The sequence below is a fragment of the Lissotriton vulgaris genome, chromosome 7 (genome assembly GCF_964263255.1).
Source record: "Lissotriton vulgaris chromosome 7, aLisVul1.2, whole genome shotgun sequence".
NCBI classification, from domain to species: domain Eukaryota; kingdom Metazoa; phylum Chordata; class Amphibia; order Caudata; family Salamandridae; genus Lissotriton; species Lissotriton vulgaris.
This window is the reverse complement of record NC_141695.1, coordinates 78,789,038-78,812,171: the sequence shown is the minus strand read 5'-3', so window position 1 is coordinate 78,812,171 and position 23,134 is coordinate 78,789,038. Positions and strand designations below refer to the sequence as shown.

The 23,134-nt window shown below is 43.6% G+C and overlaps 1 protein-coding gene across 1 annotated transcript in view; it reads right to left on the bottom strand.

Moving 5' to 3' along the window:
• LOC147700820 (putative DBH-like monooxygenase protein 2) overlaps positions 1-23,134 on the bottom strand; it is a 125,393-nt gene that overhangs the window by 20,066 nt on the left and 82,193 nt on the right. Inside the window, exons 9-10 of the mRNA XM_086929741.1 lie at positions 11,875-11,971; positions 1,059-1,118 (exon numbers count right to left, since the gene is read on the bottom strand). Coding sequence (XP_086785867.1) covers positions 1,059-1,118; positions 11,875-11,971 — 157 coding nt within the window. The remainder of the gene's footprint in view (positions 1-1,058; positions 1,119-11,874; positions 11,972-23,134) is intronic.

Here is a 23,134-nt window from a genome sequence, read left to right as displayed (position 1 = left end):
TCTGATGCAATGCTCCGTCAAACATGACGGCTGACGTCAAACTTTTGAAGCATTTTATATTTTTGGACAAAAAAAACTTTCAAAGTGAGAGACTGTTAATAAGTGTAAAACTAATGGTCCCCATACAATGGGAGTCATTTCCCAGGTTTGGGAGTTATTACTTTTTTTTCACCATCCCTCACCTCCAGGGTTTACAACAGCCACTCTAAATAGGGCATTAGTGACTATATTATTGATTAATATAAATATACATTAGTGTAATTTTAAAAAATTCTATTTAAATGAATTAACAATATCGTAAGGGGCCAGGTGAAGGAGGAGGAATTACATAACTTGTGTGGGATGTTAAGTATTCTGAAGAAAGGGATGGAGCATGAATAGAAATAGTGACAAAAAGAGGTTCAGGCCTAGCGTCCATCCTAAAGAAAAAGAATAAACAGGAACATTGAATGCTCATAAAGAAAAGGTTTGTCATCGGACCTGTTACTGTAAGGCTAGTGGGGCTGGCAGAATATTAAACACATTACTTCTGGAATGTATAGAAATGAGGATTCCACTCACACACCAACCCCAGTAAAGATGGGAGCATTTTATAGCAGCATGGTTTTTCCTGCCCTTTCTCTCTATACTGCTTAGGTGAAACATTTTTAGAGACCCAGGCAAAATGTAATTTTACTGTTCAGGTACTCTCTTTCCCTTAGCAGGAAAGTTTATTATAGATCATTATTGTACATGGGAATACGCTTGCATACATTCTTTCTGCTGAGGCAATGTACCTGTGTATATTCACCCAATTGTAGCACCGACCCAGGCTCTAGGGCCTGTGAATGGATTTTTTCATGTTAAGGAAATATTTGTTATATTCAAGCATTCACCAATTGAGGGCTAGTATTAACTTTTTTTGTCTGTCACAACCTAAGATCTTGACGCTGATTTCCTTTTCTTCTTGCAGGCACAGCAGGACTTTATCAGTTGAGGAAGGAACACATTTATGCAAGTATTGTGTCCAAGCAATTTCAAACAAGTGACTGAAAGCACTATTATCAAAGTTAACTTACAAATGTTACATCGGTACGTTTTGTGGTGCTGTAGGTGCATTCTACCTGCAACACATCACCCTGTGAGAGAAAAGAAAGACAATTGATTTGCATTTGTACAATCATGGTTTATACTTTGCAGTATGCTCTGCACAAATGTGCTCTCTGTGTTGGTATTTGTAACATTTCAATTTTTGTGGATAGCTAAAGATAACTAGCTATACATAGCAAAATAATGTACACTTCAGCTGAATCGTATGGTAGTCAGAATCCTACATGATTATTTACCCTCCAAACCTCTCAAGAAATGCTGCAAAAATATAATATAGGCTGATGCAAGAACATCCTCCAACTCTCTAATTCTGTCCAAATATAGATGCCTGAGGAGTGGAAATCTAAACACCACTCTCAAGGTTATCTCTCTCAAAATGTCAGTGTGGATTGATCTCTTCAATTGTGAACTGAACATTTGTCATAAGGTCAAGATTCCCTATGGACCTAAACTACTCTCTATTACATAATCCCTCCTCAAAACTACCCTCCTGATAGCACCTTCAAGAATAAACAGATTATGATTAGGCTCCTGGTGAGAACCTTGAACAATGTTATCTCCCCTTCCTGAAACTCCATGACGGCTTTGTCTGTTGGGCTTCATACTCCCTTTTCACCTAGCTTGTTATTAAATGACTCACCCTGACCCCACTATCATTCCAAGTTCTTCTTCTCTTCCCACTATCAAAAATTACTTTACCACTGCAACCTGCACTCCTCTGTGAACTATTCCTTTTTCTGCTGTGATGGAGCTCATGACAAATTAGAAACAGCCTGAGCCACGCACTATTTCCTAATTCATGTTCTCTAACTCTTCTTTGATAACAACACTCACAGTTTTCCCTTGTGGTAACTCCCTGCACCAGGCCATTTTTACCTGATATTCCTCTTACCTCCTCACATCACTTCTACAGGACTTCTTCTTAACTATAACCAGGTCAAATTCCTGATATCTCCTTCCCCTACAAACCACTTCCTTCTCAAATGCATTCCTCCTCTCTTCACAGTGTGTGCGCATGTCTGAAAATGATTATGATAGCTTCCCTAATGACCTTAACAGTGTCCCCTAAGTCCACACTGCTGTTTCAATATAAGATGTTCTATATAGTTCTATGGAAGCATTAAATGTGTTGATGCCTTGAAATACTTTGCATGAGGGAGGTGTTCCTTCCTGGCTTATGAATGCACTGTGAAGCCAGACCTAAAACTCCATGTGCAGTAGTGTACCGTAATGACTGCCTTCTCCCATTTCTGCTGCTTCCATAAAAAAAACACCAATTACTTTCTAGTTATCTAGGGCACTTAAATAGCATTACAAGGTATGTGTCTGCCGCATGAAATGTCAAGCTCAGGTAGTTTCTGCCCTGTCTAGGAGGTTCCTGATGTCATCAGAAAAGACTCATTCATTCTCAGAATGTACCCTTTCTCAGGAAGCAAGATAAGAAATGAATTGGTGGGTATCCAACAAGGATACTCAGAATGTAACAGAGATCCTTGGATCCAGACCAGCTATTGTTAACCCCTTCCATGCTCATGACAAGCTCAGCTCGTCATGAGTCACAGTAGAGCTGTGCTCATGACGAGCTCGTCATAAAGGCCATGGCCCGCCCATGCACGGTTAATTCCCCACCTGTGCGGAAGAATCATTCAGCTCCACTGTGAGTCATGACGAGCTGGGCTCGTCACGAGCACAGCGGCGCAGCGGACCCCGCACCGTGGCAGGAATTACCCCCGCAGCGAAGGGGTTAATGAAATGGATGCCAACAGATAGGGCTGAGGAGCTTGAAGTGGAGATTTTTCCACAGGAGGAATATAGACTTCTTCTGAGATAAGTGGACACATCAATTGGCTGAAACTGCATGATTGCTCTTGTGCAGTCAAGTGTCAGAACGGGGACAACATTCAATCCACTGTCCTAGAAGGACAATGCGGCAATACATCAATCATCTGGGAAGAAGAAGATCCAACACATTAGCAGATTTGTCATGGGGTTTTGGGAATTTTGTCTAGAGAAAAGTATTTCAGTGACTGCAGAATATCTGCTGGGGGTTTGAAAACAATAACGGATTGACAGTCCTAACTTTTGTTTAGGATTTTAGTGTTCAAAGCTGCATTCATCTCTTTTTAAACAAATATCTATGTTTTGGGGACCATTCTTGGTTAACCTTTTTGCCTTCAGGCTGGACCATCAGCTTCCTTGACCTTTTAGTTGGAGACCAGATCTAGATGCAACGGCCACAGATGCTTTTCTGCAAGACTGTGTCAAAGAGCAGGGATACCCTTTTTTGATGATAACCCACCTTTTGACACAAACAAGGTGACAAAGGGGCAGATCTAGTTGTGGTGAATCCTATTTGGAGAGCTCAGGTATGGCATCCAGATCTGAACAAACTTTCCTGGGATTTTTCAATCCATCTACATTATTGCCCAGATATTCTTCAGGATCCCTTAAGGAATCCCCATCACCTAGTGTCATAGGGTACATTACATCTGATGGCTTGGAGGATTACCGGGATCTATGGAAAGTATCTGGTCTTCTGGCACAAGCTCAATACCCCCTTGTCACAGCTTGGACAATTGGAACATTTAAGAATAATAAATTAGCATGATCCAGATTGTTACATGGGTGTTTTTAAAGGGGTATTATTCCCGTGGGGTCATATGTTATCAGTATTCGGAGTTTTCAGTTGGCAGTGATGGGCCCAGGAATGGTTTACAGGTTAGCAAAGACTTTTTCATCTGCTATTTCAGCAGGACATGTTCCAATTGATGATAGTCCTGTGGGAGATTTGCCTTTAGTTAGGAACTTACACAAATGTATTTGCTTTGTCTTCCTCTAGGACTTAGATATTCCTCCCATTGGGATATTAACACCGTCTGACATCTTGTCCTTCTTGGTAAAGTAAATAAAACCTGTCTCGAAAGGTGCATTCTTCTAAGTTAGCACTGTGAAGCCAGACCTAAAACACGTAATGTACCGTAATGACAGCCTCCTCTCATTCCTGCTGCTGCCAGAAAAAACACCAATTATTTTCTAGTTATCTAGGGCATTTAAAGAACATTACAAGGTATGTGTGTGCCACTTAAATGTCAAGTTCAGGCAGTCATCAGAAAAGCACTCATTTATTCTCAGAATGTATCCCTTTCTCCGGAAGCAAGAGAAGACATGAATTGGTGGGTATCCAACAAAAATACTTGGAATGGAAGAGAGATCCTGACCAACTATTGTTCATGAAGTGGATGCCAACACAGAGGCCCAAGGAGCTTAAAGTGGAGATTTTTCCACAGGAGGAATATAAGTGGACACAACTGCTTGATGGCTCTTTTGCAGTCCAGTGTCGGACCAGGGACAACATTCAATCCACTGTCCTAGAAGGACAATGTGGCAATCCATCAAACATCTGGGAAGAAGGAGATCCAAAAGTATCTCATTGACTGCAGAATATCTGCTGGGGAGATTGAAAACAATAGCGGATTGACAGTCCTAACTTTTTTAGGGTTTTATTACATTCATCTCTTTTTAAACAAATATCTATGTTTTGGTGACCCTTCTTGGTTAACCATTTTGCCTTCAGACTTGGACCATCTGAGTTCCAAATCTTTTAGTTGCAGACCAGATCTAGATGCAACGGCCACAGATGCTTTTCTGCAAGACTGTGTCAAACAGCAGGGAAACCTTTTTCGATGATAATCCACCTTTCGAAACAAACAAGGTGACAATGAGGCAGATCTAGTTGTGGTAACTCCGATTTGGAGAGCTCAGATATGGTATCCAGATCTGAATGAACTTTCCTGGGATTTTTCTATCCATCTACATTATTGCCCAGATATTCTTCAGGATCCCTTAAGGAATCCCCATTGCTTAGTGTCATAGGGCACAATACATCTGATGCTTGGAGGATAACAGGGAGCTATGGAAAGTTTCTGGCCTTTTGACATAAGCTCAATACCCCCTTTCCAGAGCATGGACAGATGGAACAGTAAAGAGGTATAAATTACCATGGTCCAGATGGTTACATGGGTGTGTGCAAAGGGGTATTAATCCTGTGGGGTCAGATGGGCCAAGGAATGGTTTACAGGTTAGCAAACACCTTTTGATCTGCTATTTCAGCAGGACACATTCCAATTGATGGTAGTCCTGTGGGAGAATAGCCTTTAGTTAGGAACTTACACAAATGTATTTGTCTTTGTCTTCCTCCATGACTTAGATGATCCTCCCATTGGGAAATTAACACCGTCTTAAATCTTGTCCTTCTTACCAAAGTAAGTAAAACTTGTCTCGAAAGGTGCTTTCTGCTAAGTAAGCACTTCTTCTTTGTTTGGTCTCATGCAGTAAGGTTTTGGTTTGTGAGAGCACGAGGCATAACATGCATGGTATTCACCCGGGAGGAAGTTACTTTCAACATTTTTAGACAAATAAAATGTAACCCTTATCCAACATTCAGGAACATTCCAATATTTTGTGTGGTTCAATGTCTTAAAACTTATGACAGCAGAACATCTCCCTACTGGTGAGAATCATTTACTAATTTCCATACATAAACAACACAAAGCACTTAGGGGCTGATTACAATGTCAGTGATATCACACCAATGTGCTGTTGGTGCCGGTCCCCCTGCCATCTATATCCCCGGTCAGATCAGAGCATTACAATACCGTGTGTTGGACCGCATTACCTCAGCAATTACCAACATTTTCTGACAGGCTCGGCGGATGGGCGGATTTTATTCCCCCAAAGGAGGCGGTGCCTTCTGGGGCACCACCGTGGTTGATTACGATCCACCTACTCACCAGCCATTTCATGTCAGTTCTTCCACGTGAAAAGGCTGGCAGAAAGGATTTTACTGGGGCCCCTAGCACGGTCCCTGTCCCTTGTGGCATTCACTATGGTGCCCCCTAAACATCCCCGCATCATGTGACAGGCACCACATGGTGCTTGCCACAGGGTGCAGGGATGTTTATAAAGATGCCTTATGGCCAAGGGGTTGTGCTGTGGCCTTTTTCCGGGCTGCAGCACAAGCCACAATGCAAAGAGACATAGTTTTGACTGCCTCCACGACAGTTGGATCCAAATTTGGTGAAATTTTGATAGAATTACACAAACTTACATGATAACCAAAGCTGGCATTTGGTGATATATTTTAGCATGAAGTGCATCTGTGTGTCCAGTCTGTGCTGCACAAAATAGTGCCTTAAACAGCAGCAGCTAGCGATCTAGTTGTTTGCATTATTCCCATGTGCCCGTGGAAAATGTGTGCGATGACCAGTGAAAAATTACACATCGTGATCAATGTTCCCCCTAAATATTTATCTCTCTGTGTGGCAGTGTGCAAATGGCATGTTACAATTCAATATGCAAGATTATGTGAGCTATTAAATGCTAAAATTGTGCCTCTGATTTGATTCCCATTACTGTATCACACTTTCATCTATTCTGTAAGTGTTGATAAAATTAGTTGGTTCAAATGCTGAAAATGTTATCATTCCTTCCTGGGTGATGCTGAAACGTTTCACCCTTCCTTTCTGATCCCTTGGAATAAAATAGTATCTTGTTCATGGGAAACCAATGGGACATTACATTATCCACCAACGCCACAGCCCGAGCCCAAAGAAAAATATTCAGTAGCCATGCTCTATTTATGCTCTTATTCACTTTATTTCTGCAGGCTTTAATTGTGCTGCAAAACAGGGTCTTATTTATGTAATGAAAGCTATAAAAAATATCATTACCATGGCACCCCTCAATTCACTGGTTTGGGCTGGCACCACTGCTCGATGTGGTCCGGTGGATAGATTTTAGCTGTGGAAATGGGAAACTCAACTTCTAAATTCCAGCTTTACCATTATCTAAACATGCTAGTAATACCCTTTATAACATAAATGTAGACATGACCTCCAAAATAGTGGCATTTGCCTGAGAATGGCAGTGTATTCACTGTGCCATCGGAGCTACCCTACATAGGCTGGGGACTTGTGGGCAGGGTGAAAACAGTGGAACCAGGAGAAATGGATTATAATCCCAGCTTCCCCATATAGGTAGATTATATGTTATTTGTCAATCGCATTTTTAACTTCTGCTTCTGTGCTCATGTTTTGGCAACAATGGGAACATTCAAAAGGAATGAGGAGAGCCGTTCTTAAAAATAGGCACTATCTCTTCTCCCAGCCAAGTACAGGTAACCTCCATGCCCCTCAGATCTGCATTGAAGACAATACAACGGTACGGGCCCCAGATCCCGGGTTGATGTTTAAAGAGGTCTCCCGGCAATTTATCAAGACTAAGCATGGGCAAATTGTGCGAATTGGCAATTCGCGAATTTGCGGATTTGCGAATTGACCATCCGCAAAATTCAGGAATTCGCACAAATTTGTGTTTTTTTTTATTTTTGCGTGTTCGCGGGTGTTCACGAGGTGCTTTGCAATTTCGCGGGGTTTGTTTTTTGCCTGCTTAATCACTGCCACCCTCTTGTTTTTAATGCCCTTCTGCTTTCTGTACCACTTGTTTCTGTGCCCTTCTGCCTTCTGCCCCACTCATTGTTTGTCCCCTTCTGCCCTCTGTCCCACTTTTGTGCCCTTCTGCCCTCAGCCCCACTTAGAATGGTGCCGGCAAGCTGCCAGCGCCATTCTAAAATAGCTAGAAATAGCTTCAACAGGAAGCACTAATAGATAACGTAAAGCAGGTGCTCCAGTTGAAGGTCAAATTAAGTTGCACAATCATTAATCACCCCAAGTTTGGAGTGATTAATGATTGTGTAACTGAATTTGAGCAGCACCTGCTTTACTTTATCTATTAGAGCTTCCTGTTGAAGCTGACTTTTGTAACTATTTTAGAATGGCTCTGGCAGCTAGCTGGCGCCATTCTAAAAGAGTTGCAAAAGTCAGCTTGAACTTTTGACCCAATCCGTTCCATTCGCGAATTTTCGTTTGCGGATTTTGCGGGAAATTCGCGAATCTCGCGGATTGCGAATTTACCGAAAGTCTGCAAAATCCGCGAACGGAACGGATTTCCCGCCCATGCTTAATCAAGACCCGGGGCTTTTCCCGCTGCGAGTTTGGCTATTTCATGGCATACTTCCTCGAAGGTAAAATTCTAGGTCGTCATGCCGGTCGTTTAGAGCTGGAAGTATCTGCGTCATTTCCATACCTAGATCTCCTGAGTATAGGGCCTTGAAGTGGACTTCCCAGACATTTGCCCCGATGTTTGGTTCAATGGCAGATTATGGTTCTCCGCAACTTGTGCTGATTATAGACCAAAATCTGCAAGCATCGCTTTGGTCTAGGGCACAGGATAAGTTAGTCCACTTATCAAGATCCCACTCTTGCTTGGTGTATTTCATTGCTTTTTCATAGTGCAATTTCTTAGCACGAATAAGAGGTTTATTGCTGCGAAGCTTTAGGGCCTGGACCAGCTCTGACTTAGCCGTTCGACATGGGGCATTAAACCATGAGGATGGAGGGGCCCTTTTTCTCCGTTTGGACACCTGTGGATTAAAAACAGCGACTAGGGTGGGAACTAGGTTCATATGCAGAACCTGCATGTTTCCATTAAAATCGGGAGGCAGTTGTGAGTTTAAAGCATCAACCTCCACGAACAGTGGGTCAACTCCGCTGCCTATGGTAATCCCCTGTCGGGGAGCAGAATTATCACTAGCTAAAATACTACTGATTAGCTCAACCGCTCTCCCAGAACCAGCCTTGCTCTTTCTTTGGGTGGTAGCATAAGTTTCCACCTGGGTGTGCATAAGTCAATCGACCATTTCCAGGCTACTATACCTATTTTGGGTAAGTATTTAGATTGGTGTGTGTGGTTGCACATGCAAACCCCTCTCAATCCTACCCATACCTCGATCCTCTACTAGAGTCCATTCAGCTTCAGAATCTTGCAAATAGGTTGGGGGATAAAAATATGACAGTGGAAGTGGTTGAATATTAGCCCCTGGACTGTGGTGTCTCCAATTACAAATATGCTCCACAGTCCGTGGGTCCTTGAAATTTACCAGCACGCAATCACCAATTATAGTTTTTGGCCTGTGCCCCACCCATGACAGCCTGCGCACCATCAGTTTTTCACTTGTGATATGGGGGGAAGTGGTCGATTTTTATTGAGCCAGTCTGATACTTTATTTTTTAGGGACATAAATGATTCCAGACTCAGATTAGATATTTCGGGGACCCCGGACAGGACTACCAAATAAGGGCTTGATTCAGGGGGCAGATCGACTCAACATTCCCTGGGCGAATCCCTAGCAGGGAGAGCCTGGCCACCCTCTTTAGACTGTACTAAGGTACCCTCCCTCAGAGCATTAGTGCGTGTGGCCACCAGTGCAGACTGATTTACAGTAGGTACTTTAGGAGTAGGGGGTGCTGCTAGGGGGGGTTGATTTGTCTACAACAATCCCCCCTGTGCAACATTCGATTGTGCAATGCCCACATTTGACATATTTTCCTTCGTGTAAGTCTCACTTTAAGTGGTTGGAGGAAAGAACCTAATAGGACACCCAATTTTGCAAGAAGATGATCCTCCACTGCCACTAGTTCGCCACTGGAAATGATCGGGCCCTGGCAAGATGCTCCGACACGAGTTGCCGACAGTGTTGGTGGGGCATAAGTGTCCATAAAGTTGGGGGCTTCTGACCCCTTTTGCTTAGATGTTATGTCACTATTGCCGTTACCTTTGGCAAGTTTGGGTTTTCTACCTCCAGCACCAATAGCTGCACCCCGTTTCCTTTTGGGCATTGCCCCCTCACGTCTCTCTCGTAACTGCCGAGTATTGGGACTCTCAGGAGAGCTAGCCATAGTTGACGCAATGGTAGTCTCTATTGCTTCTGATAGATGGGGCTGCTCTGATAAAGAGATATCGCCCTGGTCCTGAGAGATAGGTGGACTATGAACAATCAGAGGGACATCATTAGTGTTTGCTTGCCAGATAGGTTCTGGTGTACAAGCATTTGCAAAATGGCCCATAGAAGAAGTTTTAGAATTGGCTAGATCTTGGGAAACTTGGCACTCCATTAAAATTACCCCCTGGTCAATGACAGAGTTGGCTCTGATTATAAAATTATCAAGTTTTCCTGTTAGATTCCCACTCGAAATGACAATTTTGCTACTGCTTTCGCTCGCGACCATGTTAGTATTGCTGCCCTTTGGCCAAATAGGTACTTACAGGTCTTCTGGACAGTTAGAATGAGTGTTACACCGGATGAAAGAGAGGTGGCCGGTCCGGTCTCCTCTGGGCTACAATGGGCTTAAACGGGCCCGCCCTTGGCCCGGGCTTCACCCGGTGTGCATCTGCGTGCATACCGGGAAGCCGGATGCGTGGTCTAAGATATATGGCGTGTGGCAGGCGGGAAGAGTAACACAGCGTCAGGTGGCAAAGGCTGCTGGTCCTCGCTGTCCCGTTCAGGTGAGAAACACTGCCCCAGAAGCTCCAATCTACAGTACCACAATAAGCGGCACCCGCGGAGCGGGGGATGCAAGCCGCTGTTTTTAAATCCGGCGTGGGAAGCCGGGAAGAGGCACACAGCGTCAGGCAGCAAAGGCTGCTGATCCTTGCAGTCCCGTCAGGTACGAAACACTGCCCCAGAAGCTCCAATCCACAGTACCACCACGAGAGGCTCCCGCGGAGCGGGGGCCGCGAGCCGCTGTTTTAAATTCCGGCATGGGAGGGTGGGAAGAGGCACACAGCGTCAGGCGTCAAAGGCTGCTGGTTCTCACAGTCCCGCCAGGTAAGAAACACTGCCCCAGAAGCTCCAATCCACAGTACCACTACGAGCGGCTCCCGTGGAGCGGGGGCCGCGAGCCACTGTTTTGAAGTCCGGCGTGGGAGGGCGGGATGAGGCACACAACGTCAGGTGGCAAAGGCTGCTGGTCTTCACTGTCCCGCCAGGTAAGAAACACTGCCCCAGAAGCTCCAATCCACAGTAACACCACCAGCGGCTCCCGCGGAGCGGGGCCGCGAGCCGCTGTTTTGAAGTCCGGCGTGGGAGGGCGGGAAGAGGCACAGAGCGCCAGGTGGCAAAGGCTGCTGGTCCTCGCAGTCCCGCCAGGTAAGAAACACTGCCCCAGAAGCTCCAATCCACAGTAATATTGTAAACTTACAAATATTGTGCTATGCAATGAAGCTCCCAGGGTTTTGATATTTACTATTACCCTATTGATCAATTTACTAAAATAACAATATGTGTAATATGTTTTTCTGCAATGGAATTGTTTGAAAATAATTCAGGTCTAGCCTATTGGACATTGTCCATCAATGTTTCATCATGTGAAGATAATATAGATTATGCATACATTATAATAAATAGACCCCTAGTAGAACATACTATTTATAATAACTTGCAGGATGGGTCACTTTGGCTAGAGGTCACTCTTGGGGTTATTATTGGTGCTTATTTGTTCAACGTTAATCAGTTCAGAAAATAAAGGTGAGTCATAAGATAGTAAATTAGCATATAAACCAGTCTATAAATACACAAACATTGCTTATTCTATTGAGCATTGAAAACAATTAACTTAAAGAAGTTTTTAGTAGACTCATTCTTCATAAAATACCATAGCCACAGAGAGGAGTGTTTTTTTTTATATTGAAATCATATTGCACAATTCGTCCTATGTAATAATAATTCAAATTCTGGCTTAAAACATGGAAAAGATGTATGGTACATAGTGAACAAAAATAGAAGTATCAACAAATTATTCAATGGAGCTTGTCTCATATATAGTAGCACTCTATATATCAACAGTCATTCATTATAGATGAATGTCCATATATTTTAGGTGTCCTTACTATTTTGATGGTTGTGATATTTGGCAGGTATCTTGTCTCCTGCAGGCTGAAATCATAGGCCATGTCACGGCCAATAAATCCGATCTGTTTTCCATCCCTTGGACAAAAGAAAGGCTGTTAAGATCGTTCTCACTTAATAAAAATCTTTGAGTGACAAGACTGAACGTTTTAATCTTATCTTCATCCAGAAAGAAAGATAGCTAAAACTCTCTACAGCCAAAACAAAACATAAGTTCAAGACAGTCAAAGCTCAAAACAGTCGTCATGCTTCCTCAAGCAAGAAATACATTTTTGCAAGTCAGAGGGACAACATAAAGCATTGAAAAGTCTAGAGTTTATATACCACTTCCATCAGGTGCAAACACTCGAGGTACCCTTTTGCCTCAGATTCATTCAGCATGTTCCAAAACTATAGGACACTACAACCCAAATATTATTACTAAAAAAAACAGAATATTTGGACAAGTTGTCTGATATTTTATTGGCTGTTAAGGAACTTTCTTGTACCTTTTAGAGACCAACACAGCATGATTTCTTACTTGAGTCTGTTCTTAAATCAATTTCTTAGATAATGAATTACTAATGGGACACTGGACATCATCTGGCTCATTATGCTGTTTCTGTTTATGTGACATTATTAATTGACACTATAGATGAATTTGCACCCTTTTGTAATTCAAAGTTACTTCCAAAATTACTATTCAGTTTTCAAATTGAAGGGAACTAATCCTTCATCCTATCATTTTTTCGGATATGTATTGGACAACAATAGCAAAATGCCGGAAATGTTTATTAAAAAAAAAGGTAAGGTGCTGCATAGCTCCATGAAGAAAACAATGTAAGTTAGGAATGACAAGTAACAGAAATTTCGAAAAACCTCTGATTGAACAAGTGTTTTACCTTAATCTGATCAATTCAATATGCAACTCAGGGTCCACAAAGGAAAATCATTGAAACCTTATTCAGAGAGAATGATTGTAATATAAAATGGCCTCTACTACTCATATATACATGAAGGGGCTAGCCAAATTTGATTTGGGGCATTTGGCATACCGCTGTGTATGGTGGAAGACGTTGTGATGTTTTAAACAAGAACTATAGCAAATTAATAAAAATCTTAAGTGTAAGAAAGAAGACCTGTGATCATTCAATACTTTAAATAAAATGAGCAGAATGAGCTATTATACTGTCCACACAATGGTCAGTGTTAGGATAACTGTGCATGTGGAGTTACAAGTTAATATCGAACCTGTGCAGTGGCATATTATTATCATTTGACCATAGGAAATTTATTGCTAGTATTTGTCATTTTAAAATATTTCTTGAAATGAGCCATATATGATTTCAAATCAATCTCTGTCTAGATAGCAAACTCAGTTTCATCACCCAGGAGTGCTGGGATGGCACCAATACCATTGTACTGTTTACAGAAACTTGAAAACTGGGGTTCACCTTAGTAGAGTTTAGTAAGATATGCTACAGATTAAACTTTTTTTAATATATCTTTATTGATCGTTTGTACAGACAAACACCATAAATAGTGACATGTACCATATCAATGTGCATACAATGCCAATTGTTCATCCGCATCCCAAATACAGCAGCATCAAGGTTCATCCGAGGTCAGACATCTGCCCCCCGTATCTTATATGTGATGACTTGTGACTGAAGACTCTTGCAGCTCTCTTCTATGGTGCATGCCCCTCAGGCTTCTGTCCTATGGATCAGCCAACCTAACTCTCTCCCACCACCCCTTCCCAAACACAACTCCCCCCCTACCTCCATGCATGTCTGGTGTGACCTCCCTGTTGATGTACCCTAATGAACCGAGCATCTCTTCTCCGTCTTACCCCCTCCAAAAGTACTGTGCTACCCTGCCACTCACATCTCTTCTGCCTCATGTCCTGAGTGTATACTCCCCCCTACTACATCTCTGTCTGCTCCGTCCGTTCCCCCGGCTAACAACTCCACCACCATTTCTCTCCACGCCTGTACATCGTCTTCTAGTTTCTCATCGCGTCTGATCTGCTGCATTGGGACCATCTCAGCCATCACCCATTCCTGCACATCCCTTAAAAATTGTGACAAGCTGGGTGGACATCGACCCATCCATGATATGGCTATCCACCGCTTTGCGAGTACCAGACCCAAAAGGACTAGCTTCAGATGGAGCTTTTTATTTTCAGGTTGAGACATCAGTCTCACCAGGATCTATCCTGCTATCACCCACCCTGTTGCTAACCTCTTTTTTTTTTATAAATATTTTTATTGGCAAATTCATACGGAAATACAAGTTCATGAAAATAAACAGAAATAAAAAAGAAGGTATTAATTCATGTCATAACTTGAATAATGCAAATAAAGTAAGAAACATTTAAAATATCACTGGCAAAATAACTATATGCGAGAGGGAAGAGCAAGGTAAACAGAAAAGCATATCAAATTAGTTAATCGCTGATATAATCTGACTAGCCCCTCTCATTGGTGTACCATCTAGCTATGGGGTCCCAAATCTGTGCTCCGATTGCTCTTGCTTTTCTACCTCTAGAAGCATATATTGCAATTTCTTGTTTATAAATTGAAAGGAATCGACTTAGCCACATACGAAAAGTTGGGGGTTCCGAATCTTTCCATCGAGCTGCGAGAATGATACGAAAAACAGCATATCCCAGAAACACTAGCGCTTGTTCCTCGTTATTGTGACCCAGAGAGTCATCATGACCTAATATATATATAGAGTTAATGAATCTCTTATCTGATGTCCAAAGATCTGGGCCCAAAACTCCAGTATCATGGTTTTTAACCTTGTGAGTTCCGAGCATTCTGAAAACATATGTAAAAGGTTAGCCAGTGGTTGTTTACATCTTGGGCAGTTATCATCGGCCGTAAGGCCCCAAGTGAATAATTTTGCCGGTGTGTAGTATAAATTATATATAACCCTATAATATTGTGCTTTTAAGTTAGAAGCTATGAAATATTTTGCGGATAGAGCAATTGAGAGATCAATATCCACATTGGGGTTTGCTAGTTTTACAGCCCAAGATTGTTCAGTTCGCTCTAGATCATCAGGGGTTTTATGCATCAGCATCTGATACAGAGCCCCTATTCTTGTAGTTTTTTACCTATAGATTCGAGAAGTGGCAAGTTATCTAATACTGTTATTATTGGTATAGCATTACGAATGCTCAGCAATATTTGAAAATATTTGAGGAAATCATATGTGGGAATGGAGTATTTTTCTTGGAAAGATTCAAAAGAAATGGGGATATTATGTCCTAAAAAGTCACCATGATATGGCTATCCACCGCTTTGCGAGTACCAGCCCCAAAAGGACTAGCTTCAGATGGAGCTTTTTATTTTCAGGTTGAGACAACAGTCCCACCAGGATCTCTCCTGCTATCACCCACCCTGTTGCAAACCTCAATGCCTCCAGAACTGTCGCCCAAAACTCCTGGAGATCAGGGCATGACCATGCCATGTGTATGAACGCCACCTCCGCCTCTCCACACCTAGGGCCTCAGGGCAGCTACCCGCGCTTTAGAAATCTGAATTCATTCATTCAGGGCAGTGCCCTGACCGCTCTGGGTAGATCCTGCTAAGCAGTTTTGGTGTCGATTATGTTTGATGGACATAATTAAATTGTATTAAACTAAACCACATATTAGCACTTGTTTGCTTGACCACTTCATGGATCTTGACCCCCCATCAATGCCTCCCATTTCGCTTGAATTGGTAATTCACCATTCACTCAGTCATCCTTGATCGCCCTATATAAATCAGAGATCAACCAGCGACCTTTAGCCATCACCTTCAACATATGTAGTGTCTGGGAAACAGACGTTTTTTCCGGGAATGTGGGCCAAAAGTCCCTTGACACCTGTGCAATTTTTTCATACTGAAGAAATTGACCGGACTCCAGCTGAAACATCTCCCACGCCTGTGTGCGTGTGAGTTTTTTTGCATTATCGTATACATCTCCCATGGACTGGCAGCTCCCCTGGCACCACCTCCCCACTGACATTGATGCAGCAATCTGACAGAAAGAATGGACCACCCACAAGGGCATGTCCGGCACATACGGAGCCCTCTTCAGTACTTTTCGGACCACCACTTCACACATTTCTGCCACATGACGCACTATATATGGGCATGCCAGAGGTACTCTTGTCCCCATCATAAGAAATTCGGGCAGCTCTCTTCCTTCGAGAGTCCCCGCCAGCAGGGTCTTTTACCAATTGCTGTCCTCATCTAACTAGTGCACTGCGTGTTGTAGTTGTCTAGCAATGTAGTAATATCCTAAACGTGGGACCTGTAACCCTCCAGCTGTCCATGTTCATTGAAAAGTAGTCAGGCTCACTTGTTTGTGTTTGGGCTCCCATAATAGGTCAACCATAAGTTTGCCCAATTCAGTTAAAAAGGTGCAGGGAATCCGATAAAAGGAGTGTTGCATCGCATACAAACACAACGGCAGGACCACCATCTTTATCAAAGCAATGCTTCCCATAAGAGATAATGGTAACTCCCGCAAGAAGCGTACAGAGCCTCTCACATCCTCCACTACCCTACCAATATTAGGCACCAAATATTGATCAGTGGTGTCTGCAAGTCTGGCCCCCAAGTAACAGGTTGATGACCCTACCCATGGCAGAGGGCCAATGGTAATAACGGGACCAACTTTGACTTCCCCTGGTAGATTTGTAGGCCGATACGCTCCCAAACCCCTCCAGGACTGGTTTTGCTGCACCCAGGTCCCTGACATACACCAGGGTATTGTCTGCATACATGGACACCACATGATTAGGCTCGTTGGACCATGATCCCAAATAGTGCTATCCTTGCCCCGATATCTACTACTAGGGGCTCCATTGACGATAGTGTGCACCCCTGCCTGGTGCCCCTGTCTACTAGCCACACCACTCTAATCCTCGCACACGGTGCTGAGTACAGAAACTGCACCCATTGCAGAAACTGCTCTCCCACTCCCATTGCCAGCAGAACCTCCTACAGATATGTCCACCCTACAGAGTTGAAAGCTTGTTCGATGTCAAGGAGTGCTATCGCGCACTCCTCACGTTTGAGCACCGACAAATGCCAGACATGAGACAGATGTCTAAGAGTAATACCCGTACTCTGTTTAGGGATGAAACCCGCCTGATCTGAGTGATCAAGCCGCTGCAGGCATGGTTGCAGGTATGCGGACATAAGAAATTTCATGTCACTATTCAGCAGGGACATGGGCCTACGTGACCCTGGAAGTTGGTTGTCTCTGCTCGCCTTAGGAAGCATCACCACTACCGCCTCACTCATGGAAGGAAAAAGCGCCCGAGACTGGAAGGCTTTGTTATATACCTCAAGAAGATAATCTCAAAGTAAAATCATTGAAACCCTATTCAGAGAGAATGATTGTAATATAAAATAGCCTCTACAACTCATATATACATGAAGGGGCTAGCCAAATTTGAGTTGGGGCATTTGGCATACCGCTGTGTATGGTGGAATAGGTTGTGATGTTTTAAACAAGAACTATAGCAAATTAATAAAAATCATTACTGTAAGAAAGAAGACCTGTGATCATTCAATACTTTAGATAAAATGAGCAGAATGAGCTACTGTCAGTGTTAGGATAACTGTGCATGTGGAGTTACAAGTTAATATCGAACCTGTGCAGTGGCATATTATTATCATTTGACCATAGGAAATTTATTGCTAGTATTTTTCATTTTAAAATATTTCTTGAAATGAGCCAAATATGATTTCAAATCATTCTCTGTCTAGATAGCAAATTCGATTCAGAAAAGGGGGTGGTGATGAACAGAGTGTCTGAATTAAGCAGACCACTCTTACCCAGTCCAAAGATCAGGGCTTGATCCATCACCGTTTTTTAGCTCACTGCACCATCCCAGCTCAGAACCTGGCTATATGCAAATTAGTCTGACCCTGGCCCAGTGCATCATGGGAACAGGGCAGACCAAACTACCAAGCCAATTCTTATACTGGGAAGGACACAAGCTACCGGGGACCGGTTTCTGGCATTTCAGCCAATGCCAATGGTACTAACGGGACCAACTTTGACTTCCCCTGGTTGATTTGTAGGCCGACACGCTCCCAAACCCCTCCAGGACTGGTTTTGCTGCACCCAGGTCCCTGACATACACCAGGGTATTGTCCGCATACATGGACACCACATGATTAGGCTTGATTAGGGTCCCCCTTACCAGTGTTGAAATCCTAGTCAACACTGGGAGCTACTACTCCGGAGTTTAAAGCTCAGAGATGTGCCATATGATGAAGCATGTCACCCTCGGGTGAGTGAGGGGTCTTATCCTTAAGGGATGTCTCCCCCAGTTAGTTTTGTAGCTTCACATTGGTCATGAGAGAGGTAACCTAGCACATTCATTGTATACATATGATTATGACCACAGTTGTGCAATTTTGTGTTGAGTCCATTTCTTTTCCCATCCTGCCAAGACAACATTGACCTGAGCATTCCAAATTGAGTTTTGACCCAGAAATGAATCTCAGCCTTGTCCCCAACAACCATAAACAAAAACAAAAACTGAAACGGAGCAAACATCCGGATCCCCCACCCCCTGGGTAGTGCGACAAGCAAATCCCACCACCAACATACCGTGTGTGCCATACTATCCCACACCCTATACCCCCCCAAGCAAACATTAGGATTTCTTACAACACCCTCCCCCCTGAAACCCAGAGCGCTCACTGTAGGGGTGCACCCTGACTCTTGTTGATCATCAAAGCCACGCAAGAGGCAGGCACCTGAATCGGGTGCGAGGAATGGGCCTCTAGCTCCCAGAATAGAATCCAGCCGCTGGTGAGGGGCGTGTCCACTCCCCTTGGGGTACATATACAATACATCTTCACCCTTCAACTTACAGCGTGCACCTCTGAACAATTGGTATCAAAACATTATGGTCCATTGTCCTCACTCCTCTACAATATTCACTACACATTTGTGTTCTGAATGATCGCCGATGAGGTTAGCTCAGAGTCTGGAGATCCCTCCACCACCAGCAGGGTGTCATCATCACACACCTGAAACCTCCCAGAGTCCTTCATGTTTCTAAGTCCCAGTCCTTCAGTAAATCAGCTTCGTCCTCCATTCCGGTCCAGCAACATTGTGTGTTGTGCTGACTGTGCCTGCATCCTTCTCCGCAGCTCCCGCTCTCTTGTGTTGTCCATACAGTCAGAGGCCACCTCCGCCGATCTGAAAAACAGAGCCTTGCCCTTATGTTCCACCCGGAGCTTAGCAGGATACAGAACCCTGTACTGTATCTCTGCTTCTCTCATGCACTTTTTTACTGCCACAAATGTGTGACGTTGGTCCTGCGCCCTCTGGGTATAGTCGGGGAAGATAGCAATATGATGTCCCTCAAAGTGTAGTTTTAACATGGTGCTGGTAACCTGTAGGAGCATATCCCGGTAATTAAAGAAACAGGCTATAACGGTCAATGACGGCACCCCTGGTCTTGGCAGAGGGTCCAATGCCGAGTGGGATCTTTTGATGTTAAAAAATGTGGACAGCTTACTAGGAGCCAGGATCTTCGTTATCCAGTCCTCCAAGAATAGCTCCACTGAGATCCCCTCCACCTTCACAGGAAACCCCACGAACCGCAGGTTATTCTTACAGGAGCACCCATCTTGCTCCTCGGTGCGCTCATCCAGTGTAAAGGCTTTCTTCTGGAAGTCCATGACTGTAGTCCGTAGAGCCTTTACCTCCGATTGACGTGTGTCCACATTCTGCTCCACAGACGTGACCCTGGCTGATAATGTATGCAGGTCACACCATAGAAGGCTCACATCGATCACCACTGCATCGATTCAGGTCATCATCTTGTTTCTTTTCATCTTTACCGCCGCTCATATATCTTACAGAAATGGTTCTTGTGCATCTTCCCCTGGTGCTATTTCATCATCCTCCTCATTACGCATCTCCCTCTGTTGTAGCCCCTAGGGCAGGGGTTGTACATAGTTCAGAATTTTATTTGACTGCACGTTATCACCCATCTCTTTCCCCATGCTGGCCACTGATAATTCTCCTCCTCAGCTCCAACCAGTGCAGGCGCTCCTCTGCTTCCACTCCTCTTACATCTCCTTACCGCGGTGGGGCGACCCTTCCATCTCCCGGGTCTCAGGTCTTGTGTAATGTCAATCTAGGGGAACCTTTCGCCATAGTCAACACCATCGACCACCACACCAAGGACAATCCGGCCATTCCTCTGTTGCACAGTTCCTCCGATGAGCCTCCCTGGTACCAGAGTCCATCACAGACTGCTCACTCCCTCAGCCAGTAATGACTTGGAACAGCATCATCCAAACCTACAGCCCTCGGATAGAGCAGGCACCCAGCGCACGTCACCTCTCATGTACCTGCTCATAGGATGTAGGACACAGGCATGTACTCCTGGTAGTTTAGTCAGCCACTCCTTACTATTCCTCAAGGGTTAGCACCCCCACTCCATCACTGGAGGCCTGGTCACCTCTCATCTGCTATGAGTCTGTCCCTGGAAATGCTCTCCATGGAGTGCCCCTCATTCTGCCAGCTTCACTATCGGGTAATCGACTAATACACACACCCGACCTTCAGGACAATGCCAGACCCCGAGTCAGTTCGGAGACAGCTTCCTGCTTCTATTCCGAGCCTCCGTGCCTCCGGGGGCTGGACAGGGAGACAACGCATTCCAGATCCCCGCTGTATTTCACAGCGCCCTTCTCACTATGAAAGACGATGGCTCCGTCTCCAGGCCGCACTTTGTTCCTTGTGTCTCCCAGCGGCCATGTTGTTCCCCATGGCATCTAGCCCTCACAGTGGACACACCAGATGATATGGATGACGTGGTAAGGTCGGTACCTTCACTGGCACAGCAGGATACTATTGGATTTATGCCGCTGTAAGCAGAGCCCTGCATGGCACGTCCTACTCGGTCATCTTGTTAGGCCACAACCCGCTACAGAGGCAACTTGCTTCAGACGTTTTATTAAGACTATGAACATTTGCTTCAAAATTGAATGCGCTGCTGACACAGTGTTTTATGTGATTATTTGACCTACACCTGAGTGTGCTTCTGTTGCAATGGTATTATTCTGAACCTGATATAAGGGTTTTTGTGGGAACAAGGACGCTGCACTAAAGATAAGTCCAGAGAGCTTCAAGTTTTATCAAAACAAGTCCTATTTATTTTTTCAAAATTCTTAAAAAGCCTCAGCCAGCACGTTTCGTTCCTTGCGGAACTTCTTCAGGGCTATAAATATCGTAATGGTAGTATGAATAAGGGCAAAATCAGGGTCACCGTCTGGAATAGAGATCGTCCGGCTGACTCAAGTACAACTGGCAGAGCATATATAACCCCCAGTTTGTATTCAAACACACGTCCTCCCTTAGATGTCGGGAACACGGCCAAAGTGCTGGCACCTGCCTGGGACTGGTTCTCTTATGCTTCTTTGACTTAATATCAATGACAAAACTACTGTGATACTATATATCACAAAAAAGTAAGGGGCATATGATCAAGAACGGCATTAAAATTATCGCCTGTTTATCGGCCGAAAACTGCTGCTAAAGTGGCAATAATGGGCTTAATAATATGCCCTGGAGAATTCCAACAGAAGCCCATGTTCACACCAGAACTTGGGTTCTATTGGATTTCTCAAGGGCATATTATTAAGCCCATTATCGCAGCTTTAGCAGCAGTTTTTTGTTGCTAAAACGGTGATAATTTTTAACACTGTTCTTGATATTATGCCCCGTAAAGAGGACAAAACTAGATATTTTAGGTAAAAAACTAAAATACTTGCCTAAACAATTTAGGGTCAGATATATCAAGCGTTCTAACGGTGTGAATTAGCCGGTTTGTGAATGGGAAAAAGCCTTTTGCGATGTATCAACCCAAAAAGCATTCACAAAATAGGTAATCGCAATATTTGTGATTACCTATTTTGTGAATGCAGTTAGGGAATCACAATGTGCGATTCCCTAAATGCAATGCAAAAAGCATTTTAAAAATGAAAATTTGCACTAAGGAATCGCAAAATGCCACCAACTTCAAATTGGTGCTAATTTGCAAATGCACAAAATTGCATTTTTCTATGTACCATGTGGAAATTGCATTTGCAATTTGTGATTACCAATTTGGTAATCGCAAATTGCGAATGCCTTTCCATTAATTCCTCAGGGACTCTAGGCCCATAGGAATGAATGGGAAGGCATTCCTTAATAGCGAATTGCCATTTGCGATTCATTATTAAGGAAAATGTAGGAATCACTATTTCTTTTGCAAAACATACATACATTGCATTTTGCAATTCAATAATAGCGAATTGGTAAAATTTGCTACTATAGAATCGCAAAAAGCAATGTTGATATATCTGGCCCTTAATGTACCAACATATTTCTATTATTTAAAATTATATCAATATGTACCGTTATATTAACCTTAAAAATTACATCACAAATATACACTTGGGGCACATTTATCAGGTATTTACGTAGCGCATACAGCAAGCCACCTTCCTGCGCTGCATGAAAAAGAAAAGGCAGAAATGCGAAGAATTTAACAGGACAGGACAGGAGCATTCTGTCCTTTCCTTCGTGCTGGAGTACTTTTGGATGGCTAGCTCCAATGTGGTCACACTCGCACCATGGAGAAGGGTGTCTTTGTTGTAGGCAGGATTGTATTTGTGCGGGAAGGGACACCTTCCTTCACACAAACAAATCCTCAGATGCATTTTCCTCTTTTTATGTGTGCTGCAGAATGACGTTCAAGAAAAAACATTTACACCTTATGCAGATGACATTCTATTGTTTATGAAACACACAAAAGGCAAAGGGTGGGTGCCTGCAATACATCTAACCATTGGCCATAGCTCGGCCATAGCCCTCCAACCCATCGTTCTTTTGCTCACCATTTCATCTCAGTTTAGACACACTCATTTGTAAATCAGCCTTGACTCTGCTTCTCATGGGAACAAAACAGCCTGAACTGCCAAGCTAGGTCCAGCTTCACCCAAGTTATAAACTCAGTAGCTGGGTACAGCTTGATTCCAGTGACATAGTGAGCATGGGCCACAACCTCTAGCCATACTCATGCAACTTAGGATGGTACAGGAAACACATAAAAGGTGATGGGAGGCTGCTTGAAATAAGTCTAAACAGAGGCAATAACTCGAGGTAGCACTCCAACCCATCATTCTTTTACTTATCATGCCACCTCAGTTTGGATTCAGCCATATGTGAATCAATCTT